Source organism: Nipponia nippon, unplaced genomic scaffold (assembly GCF_047370975.1).
Source record: "Nipponia nippon isolate SJK-2023a ecotype South Korea unplaced genomic scaffold, ASM4737097v1 scaffold_15, whole genome shotgun sequence".
Classification (NCBI taxonomy): Eukaryota; Metazoa; Chordata; class Aves; order Pelecaniformes; family Threskiornithidae; genus Nipponia; species Nipponia nippon.
This window is the reverse complement of record NW_028262331.1, coordinates 12,004,947-12,031,297: the sequence shown is the minus strand read 5'-3', so window position 1 is coordinate 12,031,297 and position 26,351 is coordinate 12,004,947. Positions and strand designations below refer to the sequence as shown.

The window sequence follows — 26,351 nt, the reverse complement described above, 5'->3', positions numbered from 1 at the left end:
TAAGCAAGGTCCCGGAAAGCAAACAGTGCAGGTTCTTTCCTCTCAAAGGGGAGGAAAGCTCTCTACCAGCTAACTGGAACGAAATCTCTAGTGAAGCCTTTTAAACAAATACCACCTCCATCCCACAGCATGGAAACGATTAAAGCCTTTCATTTTTAATTCATTTAACAACAGAGCAGCGTTGAAACGATCTTGGTTATGAACCAAAGGGTAGTTCAGAATTTCCTTGGAGGCATTATTATTTTAAGTGGTTTAACATAAAGTGCATTATACAGTAATTGCGCACCATATGCTTTCTGTGTTTCGGTGAGAAGAGGCTGCCAGATGGGCTCTCATACTTCCAGCTTGAAGCGTCTGAATGGAAAAGATTAGAAGAAAGAAAAAGTGCCAGGATCGCGCTAAACAATTCCGTTCCTTACTTGGTAAAGTACGTGGCAAAAACACTGCTGGCAAGTTCGTTACCAGATGACAAAGAAATTAACTAAAAGTAAAGTGGAGGATGCTCGAGAAACTAAGGCATCACAGCCCAATCTGAGTTCCGATAAGCCATAAACGTGGTAAATTTGTAACCTAGACTAGTGGACGGCTCTTCACTCTTGTCCTTCTGCCTTCATGCAGATGGAAACGACTTGGGAGTAATTCTCTTATCTCACAGACTCTGATTCAGAGAAAAAGGACAGAGAAGATGATACCTAAAACTAAAGGCACTTCCTAGCATCCATAAAAAGAAGATAAAACAGTCAAAAAGCTCATTTAAAGGTTGTCACTATTTCAACCTTTGCAGCAGTACTCTATTCGCGTTCAAATAACAAGCAGGCTTGGGCAGGCGAATATTTGGGTAGATCTTCTACAAAACAGGTAGGCGGTATGGGAGACCGTGACACATTCTGTAGCTAGAATTCTCCGTGTTATGGCCCAACATCGAGAACTTCAGGCTCGGATACACCACATAGGGGAGCAGATGCGGCCAAGGTAGCGAACGTGCTAACAGAGCTCCCCTGCCTTTTTTGTAAGAGTTAACCCTGAGGTCCTGGTCCAATTCTACCAGAAAGAAGTTTAGAAATGAGCTTTAAAACAAAAAAAAAAAAGCCCTTTGACTTTTAATGGGACTTTTATACCTAACTCATTCAGCTACTTCTAAAAAAATCTTATTCTCCCCCCAGCTTTTTGCTGTGATACAGCACTCTCCTGGGGCTTTCCTACCTGCTGCCCTGCACACACTGAACAAGCTTATTTCCCTTCAAAGAGGACGACTGTTTCACGGTACCAGAAATCAGGGATGCTCGCTACTTACTCAAAGAAATAGTTCTTTGCCGATTTTAAGATACTCGTTCATTTCCATGCTATCGGGTCTTTACAGTGAACAGGGTATTTTCTCCATACTTGAAGATCTCAATGTCAGAAAATAATTAGGGTATTCTTGCCCACTACATAAATTAGTATCCTGCTATATAAAATGAGCTATGGGAGGACTAAACACTGACATACTGACCTGGCAACTTTAGCTCTACAAAAGCAAGCACTACAAGCAAAGTTACAATACCCAGGACAAAGCTTCCAAGTGCTGGCAGCCCTGTGTCTGCAGTGACAGCACTACCGTGATCAGAGCTGCTGATGCACTGGGTGTGAGCATAACTGTAGAGAGGGGGCACTGAAAGTCAACAAAATAGCTGACAATCCGCTTTCCACTCAACTTCCTACACTTTGGACAGGGTAAAAACGTGCCTTGTAGCACTGCACTCTCCAGGTGCTCTCACTTTGCATTTCTTTTTATGACATAACCAAAATACTAATAAAAGCCTCATTCCCAGAGCATGAACTCCTTGGGAGTCCTTCCACCAGGGAAGAAAAATGCAGTCAGTGTCTACACAGCATAAACTACTCCTTCGCGGTGAAGGGGGAGTCATTTAGAAGCAACTAAATCTTCGGTTTTTCTGCGTTCAAAATCAGATGACTGATTAGAGCTATCCAAGCAAGTAGCCACCTGATTCAATTTCTTCTGGGTCTGATTATTTACTCACACTCTGGCGAGAGGTTCAAGAGGATCATGCGTTTCAAGCACTGTGAACCACTGCCAAAGAGGAAAAATGCCCTTTGAGTCTTCTTGTAACTGTGAAGGAAATCTTTTATTTGCAGGACTTCCAAAGTAAGAAGAACGAACTGTGTGTTCACCTTTACTAGAAACTGCGGGGCAGGGGGAAGGTTGAGTGACACAATATTTAGGTAACTGAAACGTACATCTCGGAAATCCTAGCGGGCATAAATATCAGTGGACAAACAGCACAAAAAGAGAAGATGAACATCTTGGTTTGCTAAACGTCGGTTAGAGAGCACAACCCTGAAAGATGACCTGTAGCAGCTGGGGTTCACAGATTCACATAAACCAACTTCAGAATAACATTCTCTCTCATACATCTATATATTAGGATTTTATTTACTTATTACCTCCCTGCCATACAGTCACCTTTTTCACCTCTTAGGAATGAGTGCATTTTTGCTTAAGGAAGTTCATAAAAATAAGACTGATAATAAACTGACGCTGGGTTGGGTTGTGGTTTTTTTGCAGTTCTCTTAATGTGTTCAAAACCCATTGACAACTTACAACTTCTTCCTCAGAAAACATTTTATGAACTCTACTTTGTGCTTGGACCAAGTGAAAACATGCTAAAACCCAACATACTGACAAGAATCTGTTTGAGAAATACACTGGTGAACACAGGCCCACCTAAGGAAATAGTCATCCATGTAGGCGTTAACGAGTGAAGAAAAAGATATTTGGATGAGTATTTAAATTATGGGGAAAAAAACGTTAATCAAAACGAGACAGATTATCACACTGTGCACATGGGGATCAGTTTTTCAACACTGCCATGAGTTTATACTTTTCCTCAAAGGCACATCTCTACTTACTTAGTTAGCTTATGGCCTTTCATCGCTACGAGGAAATCTCTCACAGTCTCAGGGCTCTGGTACCTACAGGGTGTTTTTGAAATGTACTTCAGTGTCTGCAATGGATAGAAAGAAAGTATACATTATTTCACAATTACTATTTGCTTTACCAGTTGTGCATGCAACAAGCCAATTTTGAGAAGTCTCCTCAGATCTACTCAGAAAAACTGGAAAACTCAGTTCAGGTTTTGGGGTTTGGCTTTTTACTTTTTTTTTTTTCTCCTTTTTTTAACGGTGGGAAGCGCTGCCATAGGTGACACAGATCACTCACATATTTCTGTCTTCGGTAAGACTATACTGATATTTGCCGAGGGAGTAAGAAACAGGCAATACGTAACTACAACTTCACGTAACGGAAATTACATTAGCACTCACCCAGAAAGCCCCCGTGAATTCATTCCGCAAAGACGTGACCCAGCCAGCTCGTTACACACCCAGGTGAGAATCACACCTTTGCCTATTCCCTCTGCGGCTTTCGACAGCCATTTATCTGATCGGTTCAAAGCCCAAAGTTGCATGTTGAAGAGTACAGGAAAGGAGCGAGTTTTAGCTCTGCCTACTAAAAAAACACCTGCTGTTGGTGAAAAACCTTTGCTTTCTTGGTTTGAAATAATCTCAGGTGATGCTAAGACTGTGATCAAGACATACTTACAGCTGTGCTGAATAGTATCACTCGCATTTACTTCTCCTTTTACAACCAACAAACATTTACAGATTCAAAGCTAATTTAAAAAGGTACCAAGATATGGGGTTTGGGGTTTTTTGGCGTGTTTATTTTTTGTTGTTTTGGGGTTTGTTTTTTAAAAGCAGTAACACTTCAGAAAAGTCAAATATTATTCATCCCTAAAACAATGTTACCTTCTGCCAAGTTTTCCTGTGCTCAGTGCCAGCGATACTCTCGCTGCCAACGCATAAATAACTCATTAAGCTCTCCAATCTATGGTTGTTTTCATCTTTTATATGCATATTTGGCAATGCTGTCTTAAAGTTCATAGAAGCAGGTTAGGTGGGTTGTCATGAAAATCTGCAAGAATACTGTAGTATTAGAAATGTTTATCTGACTTGAGACAATTTATCTTTGCTCCGTGTTTTACATGTAACACCTACCAACCTCAGCTAACTTGTGCAGCAGATGGTACATCTGCTTGCTTTATTTAAAACAACACGACGCCCAGCAGACCGGTAATACATAATGTAATTTGACCCGAGTAAAAAAAAATTTGTTGATTAAAAAAGCCACGCAAATTCCAGTTCACAGCTGTCTTTTCACTGGAAGTAGCTTAGAATCTTCCTGAATGCTGCTTGTGGCTTGGATCAGTCCCCAAAATGAAGAGTTGGAAATAACGAGCATCAATGAAAAGTCAAGGAAATCCTTCTGTTGTCCGCATTGTGTGCATCAGCAACAGAAGGGTTCAAAAGAGTATGGGCAATGCTTGTTTTGCATTAAGGAAGAAAACCTTCATCTGTTGATACTGCATAGCTACACAGAAAGCTTAGAAGTATCAACACAATTGGCTCACGATGCACTAACTGGACTGCAAACAGAGAGACACGTGTGGTAGGATACCACATCCACAGAGTATCTATAATAATAATAAAACCCCCATAAAATTCTATATGATACTCTTTGATTTTCTTTCTCAGAAAATCTTTAAACTGAGTATTTATACTTGAAAAGTCAGAAGCCAAAAAGCTGAATCAGCATTCACAGAGCAGAAAACGGCAGATACTGGGGAAAAAATGAGCTACAAGATCAGTATGGCAAATACGAAAATATGCAAATGTATTTCCAGTGTATTTCCATTAAAATCTGTTATCATTTAAAAATGCTAGGTAAAGGAAAACAGATTTCAACAACACAGGATAATTCATTCCACCTAACAGGTAGAGTGTTGGTGAAATCTGAATCACTGGTATTCTTAAGGACCAGTTTCACTGGACTACTGAGAAATATATTTAAAAGCAGAATAAGGTGTTAGATAACCCTCCCTTCTGTAAACCCTGTCTGGCCTTTTCAGATAAAATGAAATTGTTATTCACCAATAATGACTACAATGAAATCATCATATTGTCATGTAATAAAATTATTTAATGGGAGTAATGTCTTTTCCAGCTTCGTCTTTTTTTTTTGGCAATTTCAAATCAATCACAATGCCAGACATACAGCAAAGCACAGCTCCGGTTTAGCAAGCTTCAGCTCGTTATTTCAGTACCCGTGGATACAAGCCTGCACAGAGCTCATGAAGACACACTCAGCATGAACAATCCCGTAAGATCAAATTCTGGGTTTCTTTCAGTCAGCTATAGAGAAGATATACCTAGAGTTTACACCAGCTTCGCTCCATGCACAGAACCGAGCATCCTGTAGGTATGTAACATGTAGCGATACAACAAGGCAATTTAAGCTCTAAGGTGCATTCTGACAAAACACACTTGCAGGATCTTTCTCAGCCGTTTCAAAGAGGTACTGGAAGAGACTGTTAGTCTCCATAAAGATTTACATCGATCTTTTGTAAGCCCCTATTTTGTTGAATACGAGGCTTAGGAATGACAACTCTATACCCTTTCAAACAAAGCCAGAACTAAAACAAAAACAAAGCCTAGGCCAAATCTTATTCACATCAGTAGTTCCACTGCTCAACGGGATTACTCACGCAAGCAAGGCAAACTGCTTTCAACGCGCTGCCAGTCGTGGTGCTACTCATGCAATTCTGACACAGACACAACAGGTCATACTGCAAGTCTGATGTGAAGTTGCTAATTCGAGATATTTCAAATGTTAATATTTGTATTACACGATTTTGAAAGTTCTTCCTAGCAATAGATTAAACGTTTATTACCAATCTGGCATCCACTGATGGTGCTATCTGTACATATGATTTTGTTATTCTTTTGACAAAAAAAAAAAAAAAAAGATCTATTTTAGTTGGAAATTATTAGTTTAATTCTGGTAATAAAATACCATATGTGATCTGTGCCTCAGCTTTGAAATCATGATTACATGGCATCACCAATTCATCAGATGATAGCAAGTTCTGCCCTGGGTCTTAAAAGGATAGAATATTTGGAATAAAAAAAACTAAACAGGTAAAAAACAGGGGTTTTTTTAATTCTTTTTGTGATAGATTTTAATAAGAACAGCTGCATGCCTCTGCCCTGACAGCACAGTTAACCTACAACCTGAATAAACTGACAACAGAAAAGTGGCACATAAAATATTTCACTGTGCTTTTTAATAGGGGAAATTTGATACCAAATTATTAATACACAGACCTAAGGATGTGAGTTACTCCAGCTTGGGCTAATTTGCAAGGAATTTCACAGTGCTACTCACTTCATACATGATTGTGTTCAGATTCTGCTGACCAGAGCTCTGTTTGGTTTTTCCACTCTCTTTGCGCTGCTGCTTAAGATCAGTAAGTAACTGGAACACCTGGGGAAAAAAATGAAGTGTTTTAGACCATTTGAGAGTATTTCACCTAAAAATACTACAGCAGGAAAACACGAATGAACAACGCGAAATCCTATCAACCAAAGAACATCAAAAAGCATGGCTGCTTTGGTGAACGCACCAGCAATTGAAATGAAAAATGTTTTGGCACCAGAATGATGAATAGATATGTAAATCGTTTTTTAAAAGTTGTGACAATTTTAAACAGATTTTCAGCACTTGTTAAATGTTATCCAAGAGCCCCAAAGGAGAAGCTGCCAGGATGAATTATCCTACTTGTATATCTCATCGCATGTCCTGAACAGAGCAGGGCCGTACCCTGCTGCACTGGCACAGAGCTCCCATTTAAATCTGAGCGATGCCTGAAGCAAAATGTCACACAAGTTTATGGCCCTGCTGGATTTGTTATGACAGATGTACCTATAATATGAAAATGGGTATACATTCTGTCTCACAGAGATGCAATTTTACATTATCTGCAAAAAAAAGTAAACTCCACAACTGTCACACTGCCAGGAACCAACTAAATAACGGCTTGACCTATAGATGCTCCTGGGATTAGCGATCCTACTGTAAATTCCAGTGGAGTTATTCATAATAGTAAATGTTGCAGTGACCAGCACGGTGTTATGGTATGTTAGGCCACAAAGATTACATTAGCTCCCTATTTCATCACAACAGTGTCATACAAGCGGACATTCCTGAAAAGAATGTAATAACGTTGTCTTCACATTTATGACGCAGTGAATACTAACGTAGGAGCAAGATTCAGAGGGCAGGACTGAAGGCAAGGAAGACGTCTTGATTTTTGCAACTGTGCTTTGTCCAATCTGTTGTAACACAACATCTTTATTCATCACAGCTAGATACGCAGCAAAATGCTGAGACAGCATCACAATTACTCTTTTATTCCCATATTAAATCACATTAGATTGAAATTTCTTCAGATGTTTTGCTTCAGGCTTTACGGTATATCCAAAGGCAACAACAACAGCAAAGTAACAGACCACTTCGTACTGTTTATCCCCTAATTTTTAACTAGCTTCATTCGAGATCCAGATCCAATGGCATTATAAACTGACAAGTCCATAGAAATAAAACACAAACATTTCCAGACGGTGAGAAATAGGAACATTACCAGCTACAAATCCTGCAATTACTTTATCCTGCGTCTTCTATGAAAAAGGAACACCTTGTTCATCAACCACCAGTAGTCAATCCTCGCTTGAAAGCCAAAACTGAAGCTATGAACTTTTATCTAATAAACACTTGAAGAAAATATAGCCAGTGACAGCGAGATACCAAATGACAACTCCAAACTCACAGAGTAAACGTAGGCATAGGACATACAACATGTCAGTCCTGAATACTCCTTTCAAACACCACTTTCTGTGCAAAATATTACCTCGATAAAGAAAGGGTTAGATATGCCAGTCAAACTGCAACTGGAAAGAGGAGCAAACAGAAAGAGATCGGTAGTTTTAGGGGAGTCAGTACTGGGAAGAGCGGTGAAAAGCCATGCCCCCAAAGCCTACAGCTGCAGACACTGCAAATCCCTGCCTGCAAAGAATCGAAAGCTGCATGCACGACAACTGCTGCGAAAGGGAAACGAGAAATACGCGCTCTCATCAGTAACTTCGTTCTCCTCTTTCTTTTGCTCTTTTTCAACACACGTGGTACATTCACCAACAGAAAGACTCAGCTGGAGAAAGTTCTGACTGAAGAGCACGAGGAACGGATTCGGCAATTCTCCCTATTCTGGGCCGTACCTTCAGGACACCTACAGATTTTACACAACGTGACTGCCACCACTACTTGAACCTCAGCAGGCTGTAATACCTAGATTCCAACAAATATCCCAGCAAATGAAGAAGAAGGAAGCAGAGATAGTTTTGCAATAAATAATCTCTGAAATACTTGCTATTTTGTGTGCTGCGATAGTACGTGTTTTTAACAAACAGACACAACGCTCGTTTGGCTGACATAGTATCATCTATTTCTTAGGCAAGCTGGTTCTTTCCAAGTACCTCATTAAAGCTCTTCTGACAGTCACCAGCTGGTTGCTCTGCTGTACGCAGACAGATGCAGCTCAAGATAAAACATTTCAAGATTTATTTTGGAATAGGATGAAACAGCTGTGCAACTTTCAAGCTCCAGCAATAAAACAACATAAACAAAGCACTTGGGTTATTAAAACCATTCAAAAAAATTACATTCATAAACAAGCACTGAAATCTTTCCACTACCTGGCTGAAGTTAAATCAAGAACACCACTACATTTCCTTCCACCTCACTAAAAAATACCTTTACTCAGGAGAGAGGAAAATGATTCAGAACTTATCTACGCCAGAAAATAAGGTTATTTTATGTGCATGCCAATATTCAGTGCTTGCTATGACAGGGCACTGCAGCTTCCCCATGACACCAGGCCAAGGTACATCACCGGCTTCTAGGAGTGTTTATCCCGAGTAACACATCTCAGATCAGCAAACTGCCCGTGCTTACTGTAACCCTGCTTCGGAAGCACCTCAGGATCTTTAAAAAAATACTGTCAAGCATTCAGAGGTGTAAGGCTGCATTTCCACTAGCACTGGCTTTAATAAACCTGGGCATTAATGAGTTACAGGTTCTCGGATGATACTGCACATCACAAGGTTAAAGTTAAATACGAAACATTGATTCTAGCAGCAGCCATCTGCGAAAAAGGTTTGAATTTTTCTGCGAGAATTGTTATTTGCAATATTAAAGAGACTCCAGCAATCAGTGTGTCACACACTTTGTGGTATATTGGCTTATCGTAAGATAAAACAACAAAAAAAAAAAGATATTTTGGACATTGCTGCCAAGTTAGAGAGGTGTCAAAATTCCCGATTTGGGATCCGATGCACCATACGTCGTACAAAGCACCAGTGAACCCAGTGCACTTGCCCAAATACCCAAGTGTTTAAAGACATGGAGAATCAAATCCTAAATAATAAACCACCACACACGAGGATTCAACAAACCACACAGCAGTAGTGTAAACACAAGGCTGAAGTTAAAAGTTACTGACATTCTGAAGATCTGCTCCTCGTCTATTTGAAAAACATCTGTATCTGTTTCTATAGCTTTGGGACCAACCAAATAATAACACAGCACCCATTGCTAGTGAGAACGAGTAATTTTCTAGAAAACTAGATTTCCTCTAAAAAGTTTTTTTCTTGATAACAAGTCAAACGGAGGGGGTGGAAATCGCATACAGGTCTTGCTGATTGCCACTGGCAATTTTCAGCTTCTAAAGCAGTATACGAGTGCTCGATTACAGCTTTCGGCTGCTGGTTTAAAACCAGGACGCAGATAAACTTACCTCAAAGTTACTTAGCAATGCGGCGTTTGCATCTTTCCTAAAAGGAAAAATGAAAATGATTAATTTATGTCCCAAATAAAACTGTCCGAAACTTCTCTTTGCTGAGTCACGTAGACTCTGTAAAAGCAGACACTACTTTCATAAAGTTTAAAAAAAAAAAAATCATCAAGAAATCTATTTTTGGCGATTCTACAATTACCAAGTTGTTGCCACCTCTGGAAAATATTTTTTCCGTATTGTTAGTAGAATTATTACATAAATATACAGTATATTTTGCACAATTTGCCCCATAAATCATAATACACTTATACAACGTAATCTTTTTACTCAGCCACACTATCTCATTCACTCACCCTGTTTTACAAACTAAACCCAAATTGCCTTCCCTCTTCCTTACAAAAAAGGGCCTCCGGTTTTATTTGAATAAAGACTGACAGGAAAAATAATTCAGATTACACACGCTATTTATTTATTAGTCACAAGTACAAAAAAAGAAAATACTATTTCTAGTACAACGTACATATGCGTGTGTATAGATACAGATACGGCACTATATTTACACATACTGTACTGAGTAAAAAAAGAACTTATTGCCTTTCCTCTTTATTTATTCTTTGGCTCTTTACGTGCCCGCTCCTTTATTAGCGGGTGTCCCGGTTTCCGTCAAGGCCGAGTTTCTCGTTCTCCCCCAGCCAAACGCTTCCCCACTAATTCCGTCTCAACGAAGCAAGAATCGTTACTACCGCTGGTAGGCTGAATGCACTGAGGCAAGCACATATTTAGACTAATCACAACTCTATTACTACCAGATATTGTAAATGTATATTTTAAATTAAAAAAGGACAAAACCTGACACAGGACACCCTCTGTTCCCTGAACAACACATTCTGCTGAGCAGTCGGTAGCCACAACAACAGAAAGTTTCCACACAAAAGGAAAAAAGGCCTCTCAGGTCCGTGCAGCAGCTTATTAAAAAAGAAAAAGAAAAAAAGGTACAATGTATTGTTAAGCACCGTCAATCGTTTGAATAGAACTGTCACGTTCATCACTTTCACACGAGTTAAACGCATCCACAAACTTCCACAGGTTCTACCATTGTTTTTAAATGAAAAGGACCTTCTAAAATACGCTGAGATGAACTCCAACTTCCATTTCGCTGACGCGAGTGAAACGTCAGCAAGTCAGCTCACACACGCATTAGTTTTCATTCATGTTTTACAAACCATATAGCTTTTGTTGTTAGGTAAATGCAATTCTTCAGAATGTTTGCATTCAGGCTACCGCTACAGAAATCCCTATGGATCAAAGACATTCTTTGTTTGAAATAATAACGGTATAGAAGAATTACATAGGGAATTATTCTGTTAAATAAGTGAAAGGGTCATATAGAGCAAATACATTACTATGTAAATGAGTCTGCGAAATCTATCTGAAGTTAAATTATTTAAGACAATTGCTTCTTTTTGAATTCAAAAACACTTTGTCATTCAGAAAAATATTTATTTTTTCTTCTAACAATGGATAGCAAATGAGTCGGTCTCAAATCTTCAACAGTTTTTGTTTTGCTGAAATACCAGAATTATAAACTGATAAACGAGAGTAGTTTCAAAAACTTTTGCAGAACTTAGGAAGTAGAAATAGTGTTCTTCAGTCCTCTCATGAATCAGCTATTAATTTTACATTCAGAAAACGAGAAGTTATAAATGATGAATTCTAATACATGTTTTTAAATAGTCAACTAAACAGTATGCTTAATTTTTATGAGATTAGGACTTAAGCAGAAAGGAAAAAAAAAAAAAAGTCTTGTTAACACCAATATGTAAACACCTTCTGGAATCTCTAAATAGGTAATATTTGCCCAAATTTTAGTCCAAGCCCAAATATTATTGAGGCCTTCTGCATATATCAAAAAATATCTTAGTATATGGCATCACACCTCTAAAAATATCACTGACACTTCATGTTTTTAAATCTACTGCTTAAAACATGTTGCATATTTAAACGACAATGTTTTCTGGAGGGTTCTTTTCTCTAGTAACAGATACTTCCGACATCCTAAGAACTTAGGAGAGGTTTTCCTAGTCGCAGAGCTTCCCTCTCTGAAGGCCATCAGGCGGGAGGTACAAGATTAGGAAGATGAAATTTCACCAGCAATTCAAGTGCAAAATGGACTAAGTTGTTCCATTCCAACGCAAGGGACACCCGCCCCCAGCTCAGGACTTCAGCCCCCAGCTCTTCCACCCCTGATGCACCTTCCTGTTGGGACTAACAGAGGTAGCACCAGTACAGCAAGTTGGGCTACTCAAGGTAATAAAAAACAGGTGGATGTGTAAGTGGCATCACAGACTTACTAGTAATGGTAGCAAAAGCATCCTTCTCAGCAGGGCAATCCTATCCTTGCTCACGTGCAACAGCAGCTTGGAGGCTGTGTGTGTGTTTCACAGCATTTTTCAGTATACAACAGCAAGAACAGCTCATTGCCCTGCAGGCTGCTACTCGCATTAAGGCTAACGTCATACAAACCCGTACTTCAGTGGATGTGTCTTATTTGTTATCTGCTTTTGAATTTTACATATAGAAGATTTAATGATAATAAGGCACCCGTGGATAACAGGAACGGCAACGGCTCAGCTGACTTTGGTGGATGCTGACATACATCCCACGCGACTGGCATCTTCCACGTCCCCATTCACGGGAAGCCAGCACCACGCACATGTATATAACCACACAACGAAACAGGCGCCACAGAACTCACAAGAATGAGTTTCCAAGCTCCAAAATAGGTCAAATCCTATTGTTTTGTGCCCAGGTGATACTAACAAGACAGAAACACAGCTGTCAGCGTAGGAAAGCAACAAAGCTTGCTGCCTGGAACGGCAGCCTGGGGGCTGGCTGGCGCAACCGCCACGAAGGATCAGCTAGCCAAAATTCTGACTCGCCTCTTGTGTTTGCAATTGCTATCGCACACTCGTTAGGTTTCCTCCTTCTCCGGCACATTCAGCTCCTACAACGAGCCGTGTACCCGACGCTCACAGGAATAAGTCTCTCCCAGAAGCCGCGGCAGAGGATTCACGTCTCGCCTCTCCTGGGGCAGAACGGAAAATGGCGTGCGAGGAGACAGGAGGGGCAGGGGAGGTGGGGACGGGGAGCGGGATTCAAGCTGAGTTGCGACACCTTTTGCCCAAACAGATGCCTCAGCAAGATTCTTAAAAGAAACAAAAAAAACCCCCTGTATCTCATCAGAATGCCTGAATACACTGCTGGTTATAGGGGCGTTAAAGGCCCAATATAGCCCCCACACACTGCTGGCAGGCCCATATAGATACAGCCCCACACACACCAGGCAGGCCCATATAAATATATCCCCCCCCTACACACACACAGCCCAGGCAGGCCCATATAGATACAGCCCCACACACACCACAGACAAGCCTATATAAATATATCCCCCCACACACACCCCCCAGGGAGGCCCATAGAGCTGTACCCCCCCACACACACTGCAGGCCGGCCCATATGGATACACCCTCCCCACCCTGCCCTGGAGCCCCCGCTGCCGCCGCAGAAGGCCGCGGCCCGTCCCCGCGCCCTCCCGCCGCTCCTTACACCTCCATCTTGTCCGCCCCGGCGCGGCCGGGCGCTGGAGCCGGCCCCCGCCGCCGCGGAACTTCCCCGCACAGGCACACGCCCGCAGCCCGCCCGGCGACGGCGAGGGGAGCGTGGGGGAGGCCGGGGCTGAGCTGAAGGAGGTTTCGGTGGCCGGGACGGAAGCGGAAGAGGAAGGAGAAAGAAGCAAAAGGAAGGGGAAAAATAAGTAAATTTCAACTGCATTGGCCGGGAATCGAACCCGGGCCTCCCGCGTGGCAGGCGAGAATTCTACCACTGAACCACCAATGCCCGTGATGAGAACGCACCTCCCGCCCTCTGGCTTGTAACTGCTGCAGCCAGAAAACGACAAACCGCTTGCCAGTGGCTAATTGTCCCGCAAGCCCCGGGTTCCGGCAGCTAGCCACCGCCACGTACGGCAAGTGTTGCAGAGGTCCCGCCAAATCAAATCGCCAGCCACGTGCCAACAGAACACTGTAAGGCTGAAGGAGCCGTGTAATACTCCTGTCGCGTTAGAGCACCTGTACATACAGCTGACCAGGCCCAGCAGCAGCAGATGTCTTCTCCTGCCATCACTGGGATTCCTGCCCATTTAATCTATGTGCTGCTAAGTTTTGCAAGAGCTCTTTTCATTCTCGAGAAAACTGAAGACACTTCACTGAGTGCAAATAACAAAAATCCTGTTGGCTGCAGCAAGGAAAATTGCCTGGCTCAGAGACCGAGCGCCAGGGAAACATTAATTCATTTATTTTGCCGTTATCTCTCAGGCAAAAGTTTACATGCACAGACACCACCACTAACCCCCTAAGGAGTCACCTACACATGCACTTGCTTGTTTGCAGCGGGGCTCTAAGAGCAGTCGAGGGAACGGGATGGGTTAGCCACGCTCGCAGCCGCGGCCGTGCAACACTAGCACAAAACCCACCAGCCGCTTTTCTCTCCAGAACGAAGCCCGAAGAAAGCCCACTCCCGCTTTTGGGACTTTGCTTCTCCTTGGGGTGTTGCAAATTCTCGACCGCTTCTGAACAACACGAGCAAACTGCAGCGCTTCAGGAGCGGTCTTCAGAGCCAGGACAGCGGGCAACAAACAGCTCCCAGCTCTCCAGGAGCCATCATCATCGGATACCGAAGCGCCGGGCAAAGTTTAAAAGCCTACTGCAAAGCTTCTTCATCCCTTTGCAGCTGCAGACCCCTAAGAAAGTTTCGGCGGACATGTGGGCCCCATCACACACAGACGGTAGTACAGACAGAAATTCCTGTATGCTCCAGAATCCTTTGTCTTGGAAGCCTACGGAAAAGGAGCTGGGAGAAAGGTCTCCAGACTGCAGCCTGAAAGCCCTCGGCCGGCCTCAGCGGGCAGGGCGTAAGGGACGCTGTCCTTTTTCGTGGCAGGATTCACCGACCCCGTGCGTTGGCCAAACGCGGCGCAGCAAATGCTCTGTAACTTCTCTGCCGTGGTTCAAGCCCTGCACATGAAACTGCCTGCACGCCAGCCCCCAGCCAGGCTGCGGGGAAGAAGAGAAGAGGGGGATGTCAGCTGCCATTTGAGATGTGCTATTTCCAGATTATCAAATTTTGGTTTTGTTCCAGAAATCTACTAGTCCTTGCCTGCCCCTCATCACTCTCTTTAGCTATGGGTTCAGGATCTTCAGCATATTCATTTTATTTCTCCTTTGCATCTCCTCTTTATATTTCTCACCCAGCACCAACTTATCATCCTTATTTTCACTGCTTCTCCGAAAGTTTCATTCCAGACCTTTGCTGATATGCTTTTTTACAGTCCACGATGATGACGCCTGATCCCAGCGGCTGGGATGAATGAGCATAATACAAATGCCTCTCTCAACAGCTTTCAATTTTTTTTCTAATAGAGATATTCTTCCTAACTATTTTCCAATGGAGACATATAGCCCGTTAGGGTGTAAATACACACACGGACCAGCTGCAGGTCCACTGACATTGTACAAGGAGAAGGGAGAGACCTACGAGAACCCATTGCCCGTACCTACAACTTTTCAGGAGACGAGGTGATTAGCTCCGTTCCCTTTGCTTTTAATCGCTGCACTTAGGGGTTAGACAGTTATGCTACACCATCCATAGGGAATGCAGACATGGGTTTTTCTAAACGTGCTTAGCATGTCGACATTTTAAGCATTGGCCTGGGATTGTTCCCCCTAAGGCCTGGTGAGAGAGGGGCCTCGGTATTAACTATTGAAAGCAGGGGGCCTAGCAACTGCTATTGAAAGCAGATCTGCAGGGTATTTGTATTCTTTGTCATGAAAGATGTTTACTGTATTCAGCATTTCGCTGATCACCCTATAGTGTCATTTTTTCTTTTACGTTCAAAATTCATTAAACAAAGTCATTTTTTTCCTAACAAAAAATGTCAGCACCGCTTCCCTTCCGTCTAGCTGACGGTGCGTTTGCCTAGCGCTTTCAGCCCACAGAGCTTTTTTTCTTTTTCTAAACCAAAATGACAGTTAAAAAAGAATGCTTTTAAAGAAGGTGCACCGTGGCAGTTTATGCCATCCTTTTTCTTCACTGGACTCAGTTATGAAAGTATGTCCTATTATGAAAAGCGTGTTTCTAGAACCCACTAAAGCACTCCTTCAGAGCTGCGCTCCCCGAGTATTGCACTCTTCCAACCAAAAATGCACTCCTAAAGAAATACTAAAGCTGTGACTGATTACAAAAGCAAGGACAAATAAAGTTCAAATCTTTGAGGACATTAAAATACATTTCATTAAGCTTCTCCATGCTGCAAAACGGGCAATTTACTCTCCAGTAGATTTACTCTCCAGTACTGCCTCACTGGACGTCAGCGTGGAAGCGGGCGCAGCTGGGAACATCCCTGCAGGAACGGTGTGCCGTTCCTGTGCCAGAAGGGCAAAGAAGTGGCAGACCTTTCCCTCGGACCTTCCTTGGTGTTCAACTGTGGGGTGGGGATTTGGGGGTTAATAGTCCTCTTTCACCAAGCAAATAAAATACTGAAAGAAGATGTGGGGAAGTGGAGAGCCATCCAAACCAGAACAAATAGAGAAGACAGTAATGAGAATACGGTTCAGCGTGCATTAGAAAACCTATTTTGCAATGCTATTTCACTGTTTTCTCCTCAAAAAAGTTCAGCTCTCCAGCTCCAAGCATCTTTAAGAAATCCTATTTCTTCAATATTCATTTTTACGTGAATGGCTTCTACTTGGATTTACAGTTGCACTTGTGTTTTTGTTATAAAAATATTACTCTATATTCTACATTGCTTGTTATACAGAAAGGAGAGTTATTGCCTGTTTCATCTAAAAATGGGAAAAGAGAGAATTAATACTCTCCTAGACGCAACCCGGGGCAGGAGTTGAGCAGCGTACCACAAGCAAACTAATCCCTGCGAGGTTCGCTCAGCACAGAGGGCTGCTGCTGGCAGACCCCACGTGAAGGCACGTGTCCTTGCCACATGTAATAACAGCCCGAGATTAATAAGATCTTACTGACATAGATTCACTCTGGTTATAAATTCGGTGCTTACTATTTTCCCAACACACCAGCAATCTCCTGTCAAAGCCCAGAGTAAGGACAAGGGCACTCCTAAAGGGTGAACGAGACAAGAAAAGTGGTAAAAACGGGGTATTTCAGAGGAGGAAGGAACACGACCAAGCAATGATCAAGCACTGTTTCCTAGTGTAAATGTTCTGGTGTAAAAAGGACGAGGTGATAAGTTGCAGAACAGAGAACAGTAGAAAAGGACGAGAGGGTCAGTTATAGGGAAGAAAATAACCCAACAAAATGTGGACAAGAAAGCTGGAATATGTTTCTTGAGCTCGGTGAAAGGTTTGGACCGTGCAGATGGAAAAAGATGATTCTGCCGTAGTGCGCTCAGTAAGGCGAACCGGCCTCCCGCTTTCCGCGGGGCGGCTGCAGAAGAGTGCTCTGTGTCTGAGGCGTTCGCGGGGAACTGGTGCTGAGCCGCAGCTTTGTGAATCGCTGCTCCCGAAGCTCTCGGGTATTTTAAAGCCGTTCTTTACGTCCATGCTATGGAGGGTTTGATGAGTTTAAGATGCGGGCTATTCGCCGAGGCTGCAGAGCTGCAGTCTGAGGCTCACGGGAGCCTCTTGGCGAGGCGGACCCCAGGGCACTGCTGACAGCAGGGGAGCCCCAAAGCGGGCGCTGCAGCAGCCTTACAGGTGGGGAGAAGAGTCCCAGCCACACAGAAATGGGAAAGGGCAACTAGTTCCCATCTATTTTATTCTTGCGTGTTTGCCGGGGCGGCAACGGGGACAGAGCAACGATGATCCAGCCATCGTACCAATCACATTCCCGTCAAAGACTGCTCGTTAGAGGGCTATGACACAGTGAGGGGACTCCGTCAGTACAGGGAGCCGCCCTGTCCCCGCACCAGCCCCCCAGGCACGCGGGAGCCCTGAAGCGGCACCGAGGACTTCAACAAGCGACGTGAGAGCCCCTCTCCCGCCCCCCCTCCTGGCAGCGGCCCTGCCGCCACCCCGCTCCTCTCCCCCGGCTGCCGGGGGCCGGCAGCGCCGGGCCGGGGCGGGCAGGGCCGAGGGGGCGGCGGGGCCCGGAGCGGGGCCGGCCCGGGGCCACCCCGCCCCGCCGGGGCGGGCCGAGCCGCCAGCCCCGCTCCCAGGCGGGTAAAAGCGGGGCGGCGGGGCCGGGGGGCAGCGAGCCGGCGGCGGGGCTGCGGAGCGGAGCCGAGCCGAGCCGAGCGGGGCCGGTGAGCGGGGCCGGGCGGGGACCGGGGACCGGTGAGCGGGGGCCGGGACTGAGCCTCGCCTCACCTCACCTCGCCTGACCTCGCCGCGCCGTTCCGCAGGTTGCACCAGTGGCCGGGGTCGCTGCACCAACCAGCAAGACGGCGTCCGAAATGGCAGCCGAGGTGAGGGCGAAGCGGGCTCGGGGGGCAATGGCGCGGGCCTGCGCGCTCGTTCGGGTGCTTCTCGCCACGTCTTTTCTTTTCCCGGGTTTTAAATGGAGAAGGGGAGAGCGAGCGTATTTGCTGCAATATTTCTGACAACCCACCTCCGATTCTGGTGAAAACCCGCGCTGGTGACGATGGACGCCTCGCAGCTATACTCGGACGCCTCGTCCCCATCCGTGGCTGCCAGCACTGGCCTTTCGCACCCTGGCCGCTGGCCCGCTCACCCCCGGGGGCTCTGCTTTCCCAGCGCAGAGCTGCCAAACTTTGCTTTTTCAACTCCTGCTTCAAAAAAAGGCCCCCAGCACCCGTGCCCACCCCCCGGCCCCCTCCCGCGCTCCCCGCAGGCCCGCCGGGCCGGCCCGGGCCGCCGCCCGCTGTCCATGGTAGCCCGGCGGGCGACCCGGCCGCGCGCTGCTTCAGCGACCCTCGGGGGTGGGACCGGGCCGTGGGACTTGTCTGTCCCTCTCATTTTTCCCCAAGACTTGTCCTACTGAACCTGCCCTTCGGGAGTCTGCACCCTAACCAGTTCGATGCCAATCTTATGCCAAAGCGTGCAAGAGCATCGTGGCCCCGGCGACGCTTCCCACGGCGACGCCGAACGCTTCGCAGTTGCAGGGGTGCTTTAGAGGATGTGCCTTGCGCTGACCCGCAGCTCTTTGTCAACCGAATATTTTCTTACAGTCTCCCTAAAAGAGTGCGCTTTTTAAATTGTCATTTCAAGTAACAGTAGATCCTAGCTTTCACTATATCCCGGACTCGCTTACTTTTTTTCCCTGCCAAGAAACTACCAAAGGGTCAGAGATCAGCAGCTGCTTAAATGAGGGATCCGTGCTGGGCTTGCAGCACGGGCCCTGACACTCGTTCTCAAGGCCAGGACACACTCCCTCCAGAGTCTGCAGGACTAAGGGATCTCGGGGGATTCCTGCGCCAGAGCTGACACCTCAAGGGCTGAATGCCAGCGCCAGTGCCAGTTCTCCACCTCTACAACTACCTGCCAAAGCTCTTAACGTGCAGGGCTTTTCTGCTCAATGGTACAGCACTGAGAAAACATTCCCGAGTATGTCCTCAGTTTTACTTGGATGAGGAGTGGGATGGACAATAACTGATTTTTGGGGTATACCAGTAAGTTTTTTGAACATGCCTCTTAACTTCATTACTTGCAGGGGGATAAAATGATGGGAGGAAGGTTTGTCGGAAGCACAGACCCAGTCATGGAGATGCTCAACGCTTCCATTACCTATGATCAGAGACTGGCTGAAGTTGACGTCCAGGGGAGCATGGCTTATGCCAAAGCCTTGGAGAAGGCTGGGATCCTGTCTAAGACTGAGCTGGAGAAGATCCTGAGTGGCCTGGAAAAGGTATTTGTTTCTTCACATCTGTCACGCGTGCTGGAACGCATGGCTCCTTTTCCAACAGCATCTGTAGTAGCCTCCCTGAGTTGCTGTTCTAAAAAGCATCTTTAAAGGTCCTCGTGTCCTGTTCCTTAGAGGTAGGCATGTGCGGAAGTGCTTTGTGAAAGGGAATGCGCTCCTAAAGCATGGACGTGACAGGCCCACGTGTATTGCCCTCAGTGCACTTGGAGGCATCAGGGCAGGGGATCGATGCTGAAATCGCACCCCGCTAAAGGCACCAGAGCCCAGCAGTAGCATGAGTTAGGAATATTCTTCTTCTGCTGGCACTTGGGATCCTTTCGAGCCTGGCTGCCTGAGTTAGTAGGGGGCAATGCACAGCTTTGTACAGGGCTGAAGAGAAGTCCGCAGCTAAGCGCTTTTTGAAAATATCCATTGTTGTTGCTCACCCACCGTGGACAATGGCGAGTCTATACGATGTCTGTATAGGGAAATCCTCGCGGAGAATGCGAAAGCAATCCCCGACATTTCAGCTCCCTTCTTCATTGCATTGCTTAAATCCTCCTATAGCCCTGGCACTGCAGGGTCATCACGGGGAGAGATGAATCCCACCGCGTGCAGTGCAGAACATCAGGATCTAGCAAGCAGCCAGCCTTGGTCTGACAGAACAGGAATGGCAGAGCTCCCGGGAGACTTAACACTTTGGTTTCCAGTGGCTGACTGGTGTTTCTGCTGATGTTTGTAGATCTCTGAGGAATGGTCAAAAGGAGTCTTTGTGGTGACCCAAAGCGATGAGGATATCCACACTGCCAACGAACGCAGACTAAAGGTTTGGGTCCTCCAGCCTCTTGTTCCCGGTCCTCTGTAGCTAGATCTGCCTGACGTGAAGTGCACGCGCCTCTGTCCCACTCTGAAATTCCTCTGCACCTCGGGGCACAATCAAGTGTCCCCAAGACCCCTTTTGTGGACCGAGGCACCGTACAAATATAGAACCCAAACTTGCCCTTCCCCAGAGGAGGCCCCGTGGCTGCTCACAGGATCCTAGAGCCGGGTCCCTTCCAGGCAGGGGGAGGTCTGCTCATGCGGAGCTTCCTCCTCAGAACACAGAGATGCTGACAGAAATCCTCCTCTTGTCCTCAGGAGCTGATTGGAGACGTAGCTGGAAAACTGCACACTGGGAGAAGCAGGAACGACCAGGTATGTACGGAATCTTTTTTTTCCCCTTTGTACTCCTCTCCCACCTCAATTCAGGAGACCTTGGACCGGAACGGCCTTTGGCTCTCTTCCTGGAGAGCAAGATGTAGTGACATTACCACATCAAAATTACCAAATGATGAGAGGAAGATGCACCTTCCCATCACACAGAACAAGGAGGGCTTTACTTTGCACTAAAAGTGGCCAGGCACGAAGTACGTCACATTCTGCTTTGCCTGACTGTGGCCAATCTCCTCCAGGTCGTGACTGACTTGAAGCTGTTCATGAAGAATTCCCTCTCTGTCATCTCCACTCACCTCCTGCAGCTCATTAAGACCCTGGTGGAACGCGCTGCCGTGTAAGTCCTTTTCCATACCCACGGCCTTGGCCCTGCCCGGGCAGGAGGCTTCCAGGCTTGCTCTTTGACTGACACCCGTCAGGGCAGCAGCGGGGTCTTCTGCGGAGGACGTTACAGCCAGGCAGCGTGCGATAGCGCGGGGGAGGCCGACGGACCCTCCTTCTCCGCAGTTCCCGTCACAGAGACCTTCCTCTTCCCCCAGTGCACCCTGGCAAAGGAGCTGGGGTGGGAGGTCCAGACGAGACCTTAGAAGGCGCCAGATCCATCTGAAGGAGTGGGGAACTTTAACATGGCTCAAGTTGCTGCCTATGGGAAAAGCTCGGCTGTGCTAACTCCCCGTCTAACTGCTCCTCACAAACCACAAATTCCACAGGGAATCCTTGCCTGCCACAGAGGCATTACTGTACCAGGGAATTTTCCAGGGAGGCCTGGGGCAGGCCCACCACACGGGCAGATCGGGAGATCTAACCGCAGGGTGCTTAGGGAGCAGGCGGCAGGGAGAGGAGGCGAGAGATCCAATTCGGCACAAGCCAGGCCAAAGAAGTTCTCTTTGTGACCTTGCTAGAAAAGCCTGGCGCGCGCCTGCCGCTGCCCTCCATCCTGACAGCTGCTGCTCCCCTCTTTCTCTCCTTTCCCATGCAGAGAAATTGATGTTCTCTTCCCTGGCTACACCCACCTGCAGAAAGCTCAGCCCATCAGATGGAGCCAGTTCTTGCTCAGGTAAGCACCTTTCGCAGGTGGCTGGAGGAAGCCTTCTCCACCCTGGGGGCCCTGCTCAGCCGGAGCCTAGAAGTGCAGCGTCCTCCGAGGGGCAGCCCGGGGTGGTGACAAACCAGAGCGAACCCTGCAAACTGGGACAGGAGCTCCCCGTGTTCCTGCGTGGCTCTGACCAAGCCGGGACTCAAGCGCCGAGTGGGCAGTGGAGGCCGACTCCCTGAACGCCCCATCCTTGGGCCACAGTTACCTCTTGGTCCTTGGGACATTTTCTGACTGCAGGTGCTTCAACTGTCGTGATGTTTTTTTCCTAGCCATGCTGTTGCACTGACCCGTGATTCCGAGCGCCTGGGAGAGGTGAAGAGGAGGATCAACGTCTTGCCTTTGGGAAGGTAAAGTTTACTGTTTGTGTACTCTCTGGGCCTCGCTTTGCTCTGCAAAGTCTTCAGAGGTGCCGTCCCTGCTTCCTAGAGCTCAGTTTTCGTTGGGTTATGCAGGGTATCATGCATGACTTCTGTTTCTTTCTCCCCTGGCAGCGGCGCTCTGGCTGGCAACCCACTGGACATCGACAGAGAGCTTCTGCGTAGTGGTAAATGTCTCCCTATGACTGAGAGGCACAGGATATCTAGGAGGGAGGGAAGCATTGATACATGGCTCCCAAAGACAATGTAATGCACTATCCTGGAGCCAAAGCCTTTCTTTCTTAAGGCTTTTTACTGCAATGAGACAGGCAATGCCTCTGAGGTTGGAGCAGGAAGAGCCACCTCTGCGGCACGCTGGCTGCCTGGGGCTAACAACAAAGACCCCAGCCAGTGTAACACTTAGGCATGCTGGTGTTCCTGGGACTAGTCAAGGGCTCACGGTCCCCTGCGTGCTGGGGCACCCTGCTGCATTCCAGCTCCAGCCATGCCAAGCCTGACCTCCTCTGTCCGTCGCCTTCCTTACAGAGCTGGACTTTGCTTCCATCAGCTTGAACAGCATGGATGCCGTTAGCGAGAGAGACTTTGTGGGTAAGCACAACTCGATCACTTCTTCCCACCGCTGTTTTAGAAACAGGCTTCCGAGACCTTCCCAGTTGACCTCCTTTAATAAGGGGCCTGAAATCCCCCACTAGGAGGTAATTATACAGAAAATCGGCTTGCTCGTGTTTAAACTCCAGTCAGGGCTCCCTGGGTTGTCAAGCTAACAAGCACCTCTTTCACCTCCTGATGTCCTGCCTTCTCTGCAGTGGAATTCCTCTCTGTTGCCACCCTGCTGATGATCCACCTGAGCAAGATGGCTGAAGATCTCATCATCTACAGTACCAGCGAGTTTGGCTTCCTAACCCTCTCTGATGCTTACAGGTGGGTCTCTGGGCAGAGAGCCCTTCCCTTAGTCTCTCCTCCTAAGCGATCCTCACCTGCGAGAAGGAGACAGTGGTGGGGGCCTCCCCGCTGCACGAGGCTGACACAGCAACAAAAGGCTGGCAGAAAGGCAGCCTTGGGGTGAACATCCCTCAGTCATGAGCGCTTATTTCTGATTCTGGTAACTCCACAAGCCTGCATTCAGCAGACACTCCTCCCCAGCACTGCTGCCAGAGAGAACTTCCTCCTCTGCTGGGAACGCCTGCCAAAGCCCTTCCTTGACGAGCCGGGTTTGCAATCCTGACAGTCTTCCCGTCTCTCGGGGCGGCACAACCACAGCCCTCCCTCCCTGAGGTCACAGCAACACTCAGGCTGGCCTGCTGATACCAGCTCTGGAGCGGCTTGGGGCAAAGTCTCCTTTTTCTTCCCCTTTGGGAGGTGGGACTGTCTGGTAGCTCCAGACAAGACCACAAAATCCAAGGTCTTGCGGTGGGAAACACGAGAAGCTCAGCACACTCGGTTCACTGCTTTCCTACACCCTAGAAAGGTGTCCGGGGACGGGGGACCTACCTCTCACCTTTGGAGGGCTCGGTCGGGCCGCTGCAGGACCTGTGCCTGTAGGGACTGGGGTCTTGCTCACCGGTGCACTCCAAACGCCTTTCTTTCAGCACTGGCAGCAGCCTGATGCCTCAGAAGAAGAACCCCGATAGCCTGGAACTGATCCGCGGCAAAGCGGGACGAGTGTTCGGACGGGTGAGCCTGCTAACAAAAGAAGCGGGATGGGGAAACCGCTCATAGCGGGGCTGAAGAATCTTGTTTCTTCTTGCCTCTGCGTAAAGAAAGGTGCCCAGTCTGAGCTCTGAGCCTCTGCTGGGGCCACGTGCTTCTCTTCTTAGAGCCAACCGCCTCACCTCTTTCTCTCTGCAGCTGGCTGCTATTCTCATGGTTCTCAAAGGACTTCCGAGCACCTACAACAAGGATCTGCAGGTAAAACAGACGTTAGTTTTCCACCACCTCTCTGAGCAGACACAGCTCTCTCCTGCTCTCGAGCAGCCTCGCGCTACATTTCCCTGGGCAGGCCCTGCTGCGCGCGGGGTGCTGAGGAAGGGGCTGAGGCACGGCACGCTGCCGTCGACAGCCCTGACCCTCGCAGGAGCCCCTGGGATGCCGGCCCTGCTCGCTCTGCTGGCCGGGCTGCTCAGGCCGTTGGCTTCTGGGCTGCATCAGGTTGACTTAGAGCCATTTCCATCCCTGTTCCACCGCAGGAGGACAAGGAGGCCGTCTTTGATGTTGTGGACACCCTGAATGCTGTGCTCCAGGTGGCCACCGGAGTGATTTCTACCCTCCAGGTAAGGCTTCAGCCTCTCTCTGTTGCACGTGGCTGGGGTGCACATTCTGGGAGCAGCACAGGTCAAGGTGCTCTGGGCTGGTCCTAAGATGAAGGCTCTTCAGTGGCTCACCCGTACTCGTCATTATGGCCCCCAATGTCAGCGAACATGTCCCCAAGGAGGAGCTGATGATAATGTCTCCCTCTGACCATCCTTCTGCAGATCAACAGGGAGAACATGGAGAAGGCTCTGAGCCCTGAGATGCTGTCTACTGATCTGGCTCTCTACTTGGTTCGTAAAGGAGTAAGTATCAGAGGGAGGCGTGGAGCCGTGATTTCTTTGGATGCAGAACACTGCTCAGCGAGGGCCTGAGATGAGGCCTTCTGTTCTGTCCCCAGGTGATGAGCAGCCTGGGTCCACAAACAGGAAAGCTGGAAACCCATTGTTTACATGTATCCCAAGTAGTGGAACTGCTGCCAGGTGGACTTGATTGTAATTTACAGGTGGAGTTTTACCTCCTAACGCCTCCCCTCTTCACACCCCAGAAAACCTGGATGCACATGGCATTACCCTAAGTGAAAACAAGCCCACCCAAGAAGACAGCACATCCATTTTTTCCTTTGAGGCTGCACCCCAGGTGCCTGGTCACTGACTGCGGCCTCTGCTTCTCACTGCAGATGCCATTCAGACAAGCCCACGTTGCCTCTGGGAAGGCCGTCCACCTCGCCGAGTCGAAAGGCACCACCATCAATAATCTCAGCCTGGAAGACCTGAAGAGCATCAGGTTCGTACCCCCGTGGTTCTGCCGCGCCTGCCCTCAGCAGGCGGGTACCGGCCTCCCTTCGTATGGGCCTGCTTATGGCGCCGCTGCCCCAAACGCCTGGGCCAGGCAGCTCCCCAAAAGCCTCCTGGCCTGAATAGCAGCGCTGCTGCTGCTGCTGGGCCGGAAAGAACTGCAGGGGGACGGCATCCCTCCCGTTCAGCTCCAGCGGGGCACGGGCAGCAGCTACTGGGAGGGACTGGAAGAAACTCAGGCCTTGGCCCCAAACCTCCTCGCTCTCCCCTTGGAGCTGACTCCCCTGGGGTCTGCCACAAGCGGCTACTGCCAGGCACCAGAGGTGCAGAAGCAGGGCTGCAGGAGGCCTTTCCCCTTGGAGAAAGGCTGCGTCTGCGCGCCCTCCCCGTCTCTGCAGGCAGTGAGCCGGTCAGGCCAGCACGCAGCACCAGCGCTCTCCCCCGACCCCTCTGCTCTTTCCCCCCCAGCCCCCTGTTCGGCAGCGACGTCTCCCAGGTCTTCAACGTTGTCAACAGCGTGGAGCAGTACACGGCCATGGGCGGCACCGCCAAGAGCAGCGTCACTGCCCAGATCGAGCAGCTGCGGGAGCTGCTGAAGAGGCATAAGGAGCAAGCTTAGAGTGTGGGGAGAGATCCCGTGGATGCAGCGGTGTGCCTGTCACACTAAGCTGGAGTTAATAAACACTGGGGTGCGTGTAGTTCACTGAAACTCCTGTCTTGCGTCTTTCTTCTCAGGGGCAAGATTGCGCAGGGCTTCCTCAGCCCTGGTGAGGCTTGGGGAAATGTTCGCTGGTGTGAAAGAACGGGGGCTCTCTTCTCCCTGGCAGCGGAGCTGTGCTATGGGGTGTTCAAGCTCTCGGGGGCTGGTAGGTAGAGAGCAGCAGGAGCGTCTGTCTACAACAAGAGACCTGAAAATGGTCCTTCCTCTTGGAAGGGAGGGTGGTGGACCAGGGCAGGAATCGTTCCCCTGTGCTGGGCCCTGGTGAGGCCG

General features: G+C 47.8%; 2 protein-coding genes and 1 non-coding gene across 5 annotated transcripts in view; 1 reads left to right on the top strand and 2 right to left on the bottom strand.

Annotated features, from left to right (window-relative positions):
• The window catches only part of CRCP (CGRP receptor component), a 32,855-nt gene extending 19,360 nt beyond the window's left edge, over positions 1-13,495 (bottom strand). For both annotated transcript variants that reach the window (XM_087751821.1, XM_087751822.1), the window contains exons 1-4: positions 13,353-13,495; positions 9,747-9,783; positions 6,284-6,382; positions 2,911-3,005 (exon numbers count right to left, since the gene is read on the bottom strand). In XM_087751821.1, the coding sequence (XP_087607947.1) occupies positions 2,911-3,005; positions 6,284-6,382; positions 9,747-9,783; positions 13,353-13,360 (239 nt within the window). In that variant the 5' untranslated portion in view covers positions 13,361-13,495. The remainder of the gene's footprint in view (positions 1-2,910; positions 3,006-6,283; positions 6,383-9,746; positions 9,784-13,352) is intronic.
• Positions 13,496-13,572: 77 nt separating this feature from the next.
• Positions 13,573-13,643, bottom strand: TRNAG-GCC (transfer RNA glycine (anticodon GCC)). The gene has a single exon. It is a non-coding gene; the product is annotated as a tRNA-Gly (tRNA).
• A 4,304-nt stretch (positions 13,644-17,947) lies between these two features.
• Positions 17,948-26,069, top strand: LOC148056352 (argininosuccinate lyase). 2 transcript variants are annotated; one of them, XM_087751632.1, is made up of 17 exons: positions 17,948-18,075; positions 18,175-18,237; positions 19,443-19,637; positions 20,374-20,457; positions 20,769-20,825; positions 21,083-21,180; positions 21,823-21,900; positions 22,209-22,286; positions 22,431-22,483; positions 22,842-22,904; positions 23,123-23,237; positions 23,906-23,990; positions 24,165-24,224; positions 24,503-24,586; positions 24,788-24,868; positions 25,243-25,349; positions 25,829-26,069. In XM_087751632.1, the coding sequence occupies exons 2-17, from the start codon at positions 18,226-18,228 to the stop codon at positions 25,977-25,979; spliced, it is 1,401 nt and encodes a 466-aa protein (XP_087607758.1). In that variant the 5' UTR covers positions 17,948-18,075; positions 18,175-18,225; the 3' UTR covers positions 25,980-26,069. The 2 variants fall into 2 exon arrangements, with proteins under 2 accessions (XP_087607758.1, XP_087607757.1); XM_087751631.1 differs by lacking the exons at positions 17,948-18,075; positions 18,175-18,237 and adding an exon at positions 19,217-19,336.
• The last annotated feature ends 282 nt before the right edge of the window (positions 26,070-26,351 follow it).

What these genes read in the sequence shown, in the direction of transcription:
- LOC148056352 (XM_087751631.1), top strand. Translation starts at nt 19,232, where the DNA reads ATGCCAGCGCCAGTGCCAGTTCTCCACCTCTACAACTACCTGCCAAAG. An exon ending in AACGTCTTGCCTTTGGGAAG is followed by an intron (nt 22,287 to 22,430) that starts GTAAAGTTTACT and finishes CTCCCCTGGCAG; the next exon opens with CGGCGCTCTGGCTGGCAACC. An exon ending in ACCCTCTCTGATGCTTACAG is followed by an intron (nt 23,238 to 23,905) that starts GTGGGTCTCTGG and finishes CCTTTCTTTCAG; the next exon opens with CACTGGCAGCAGCCTGATGC.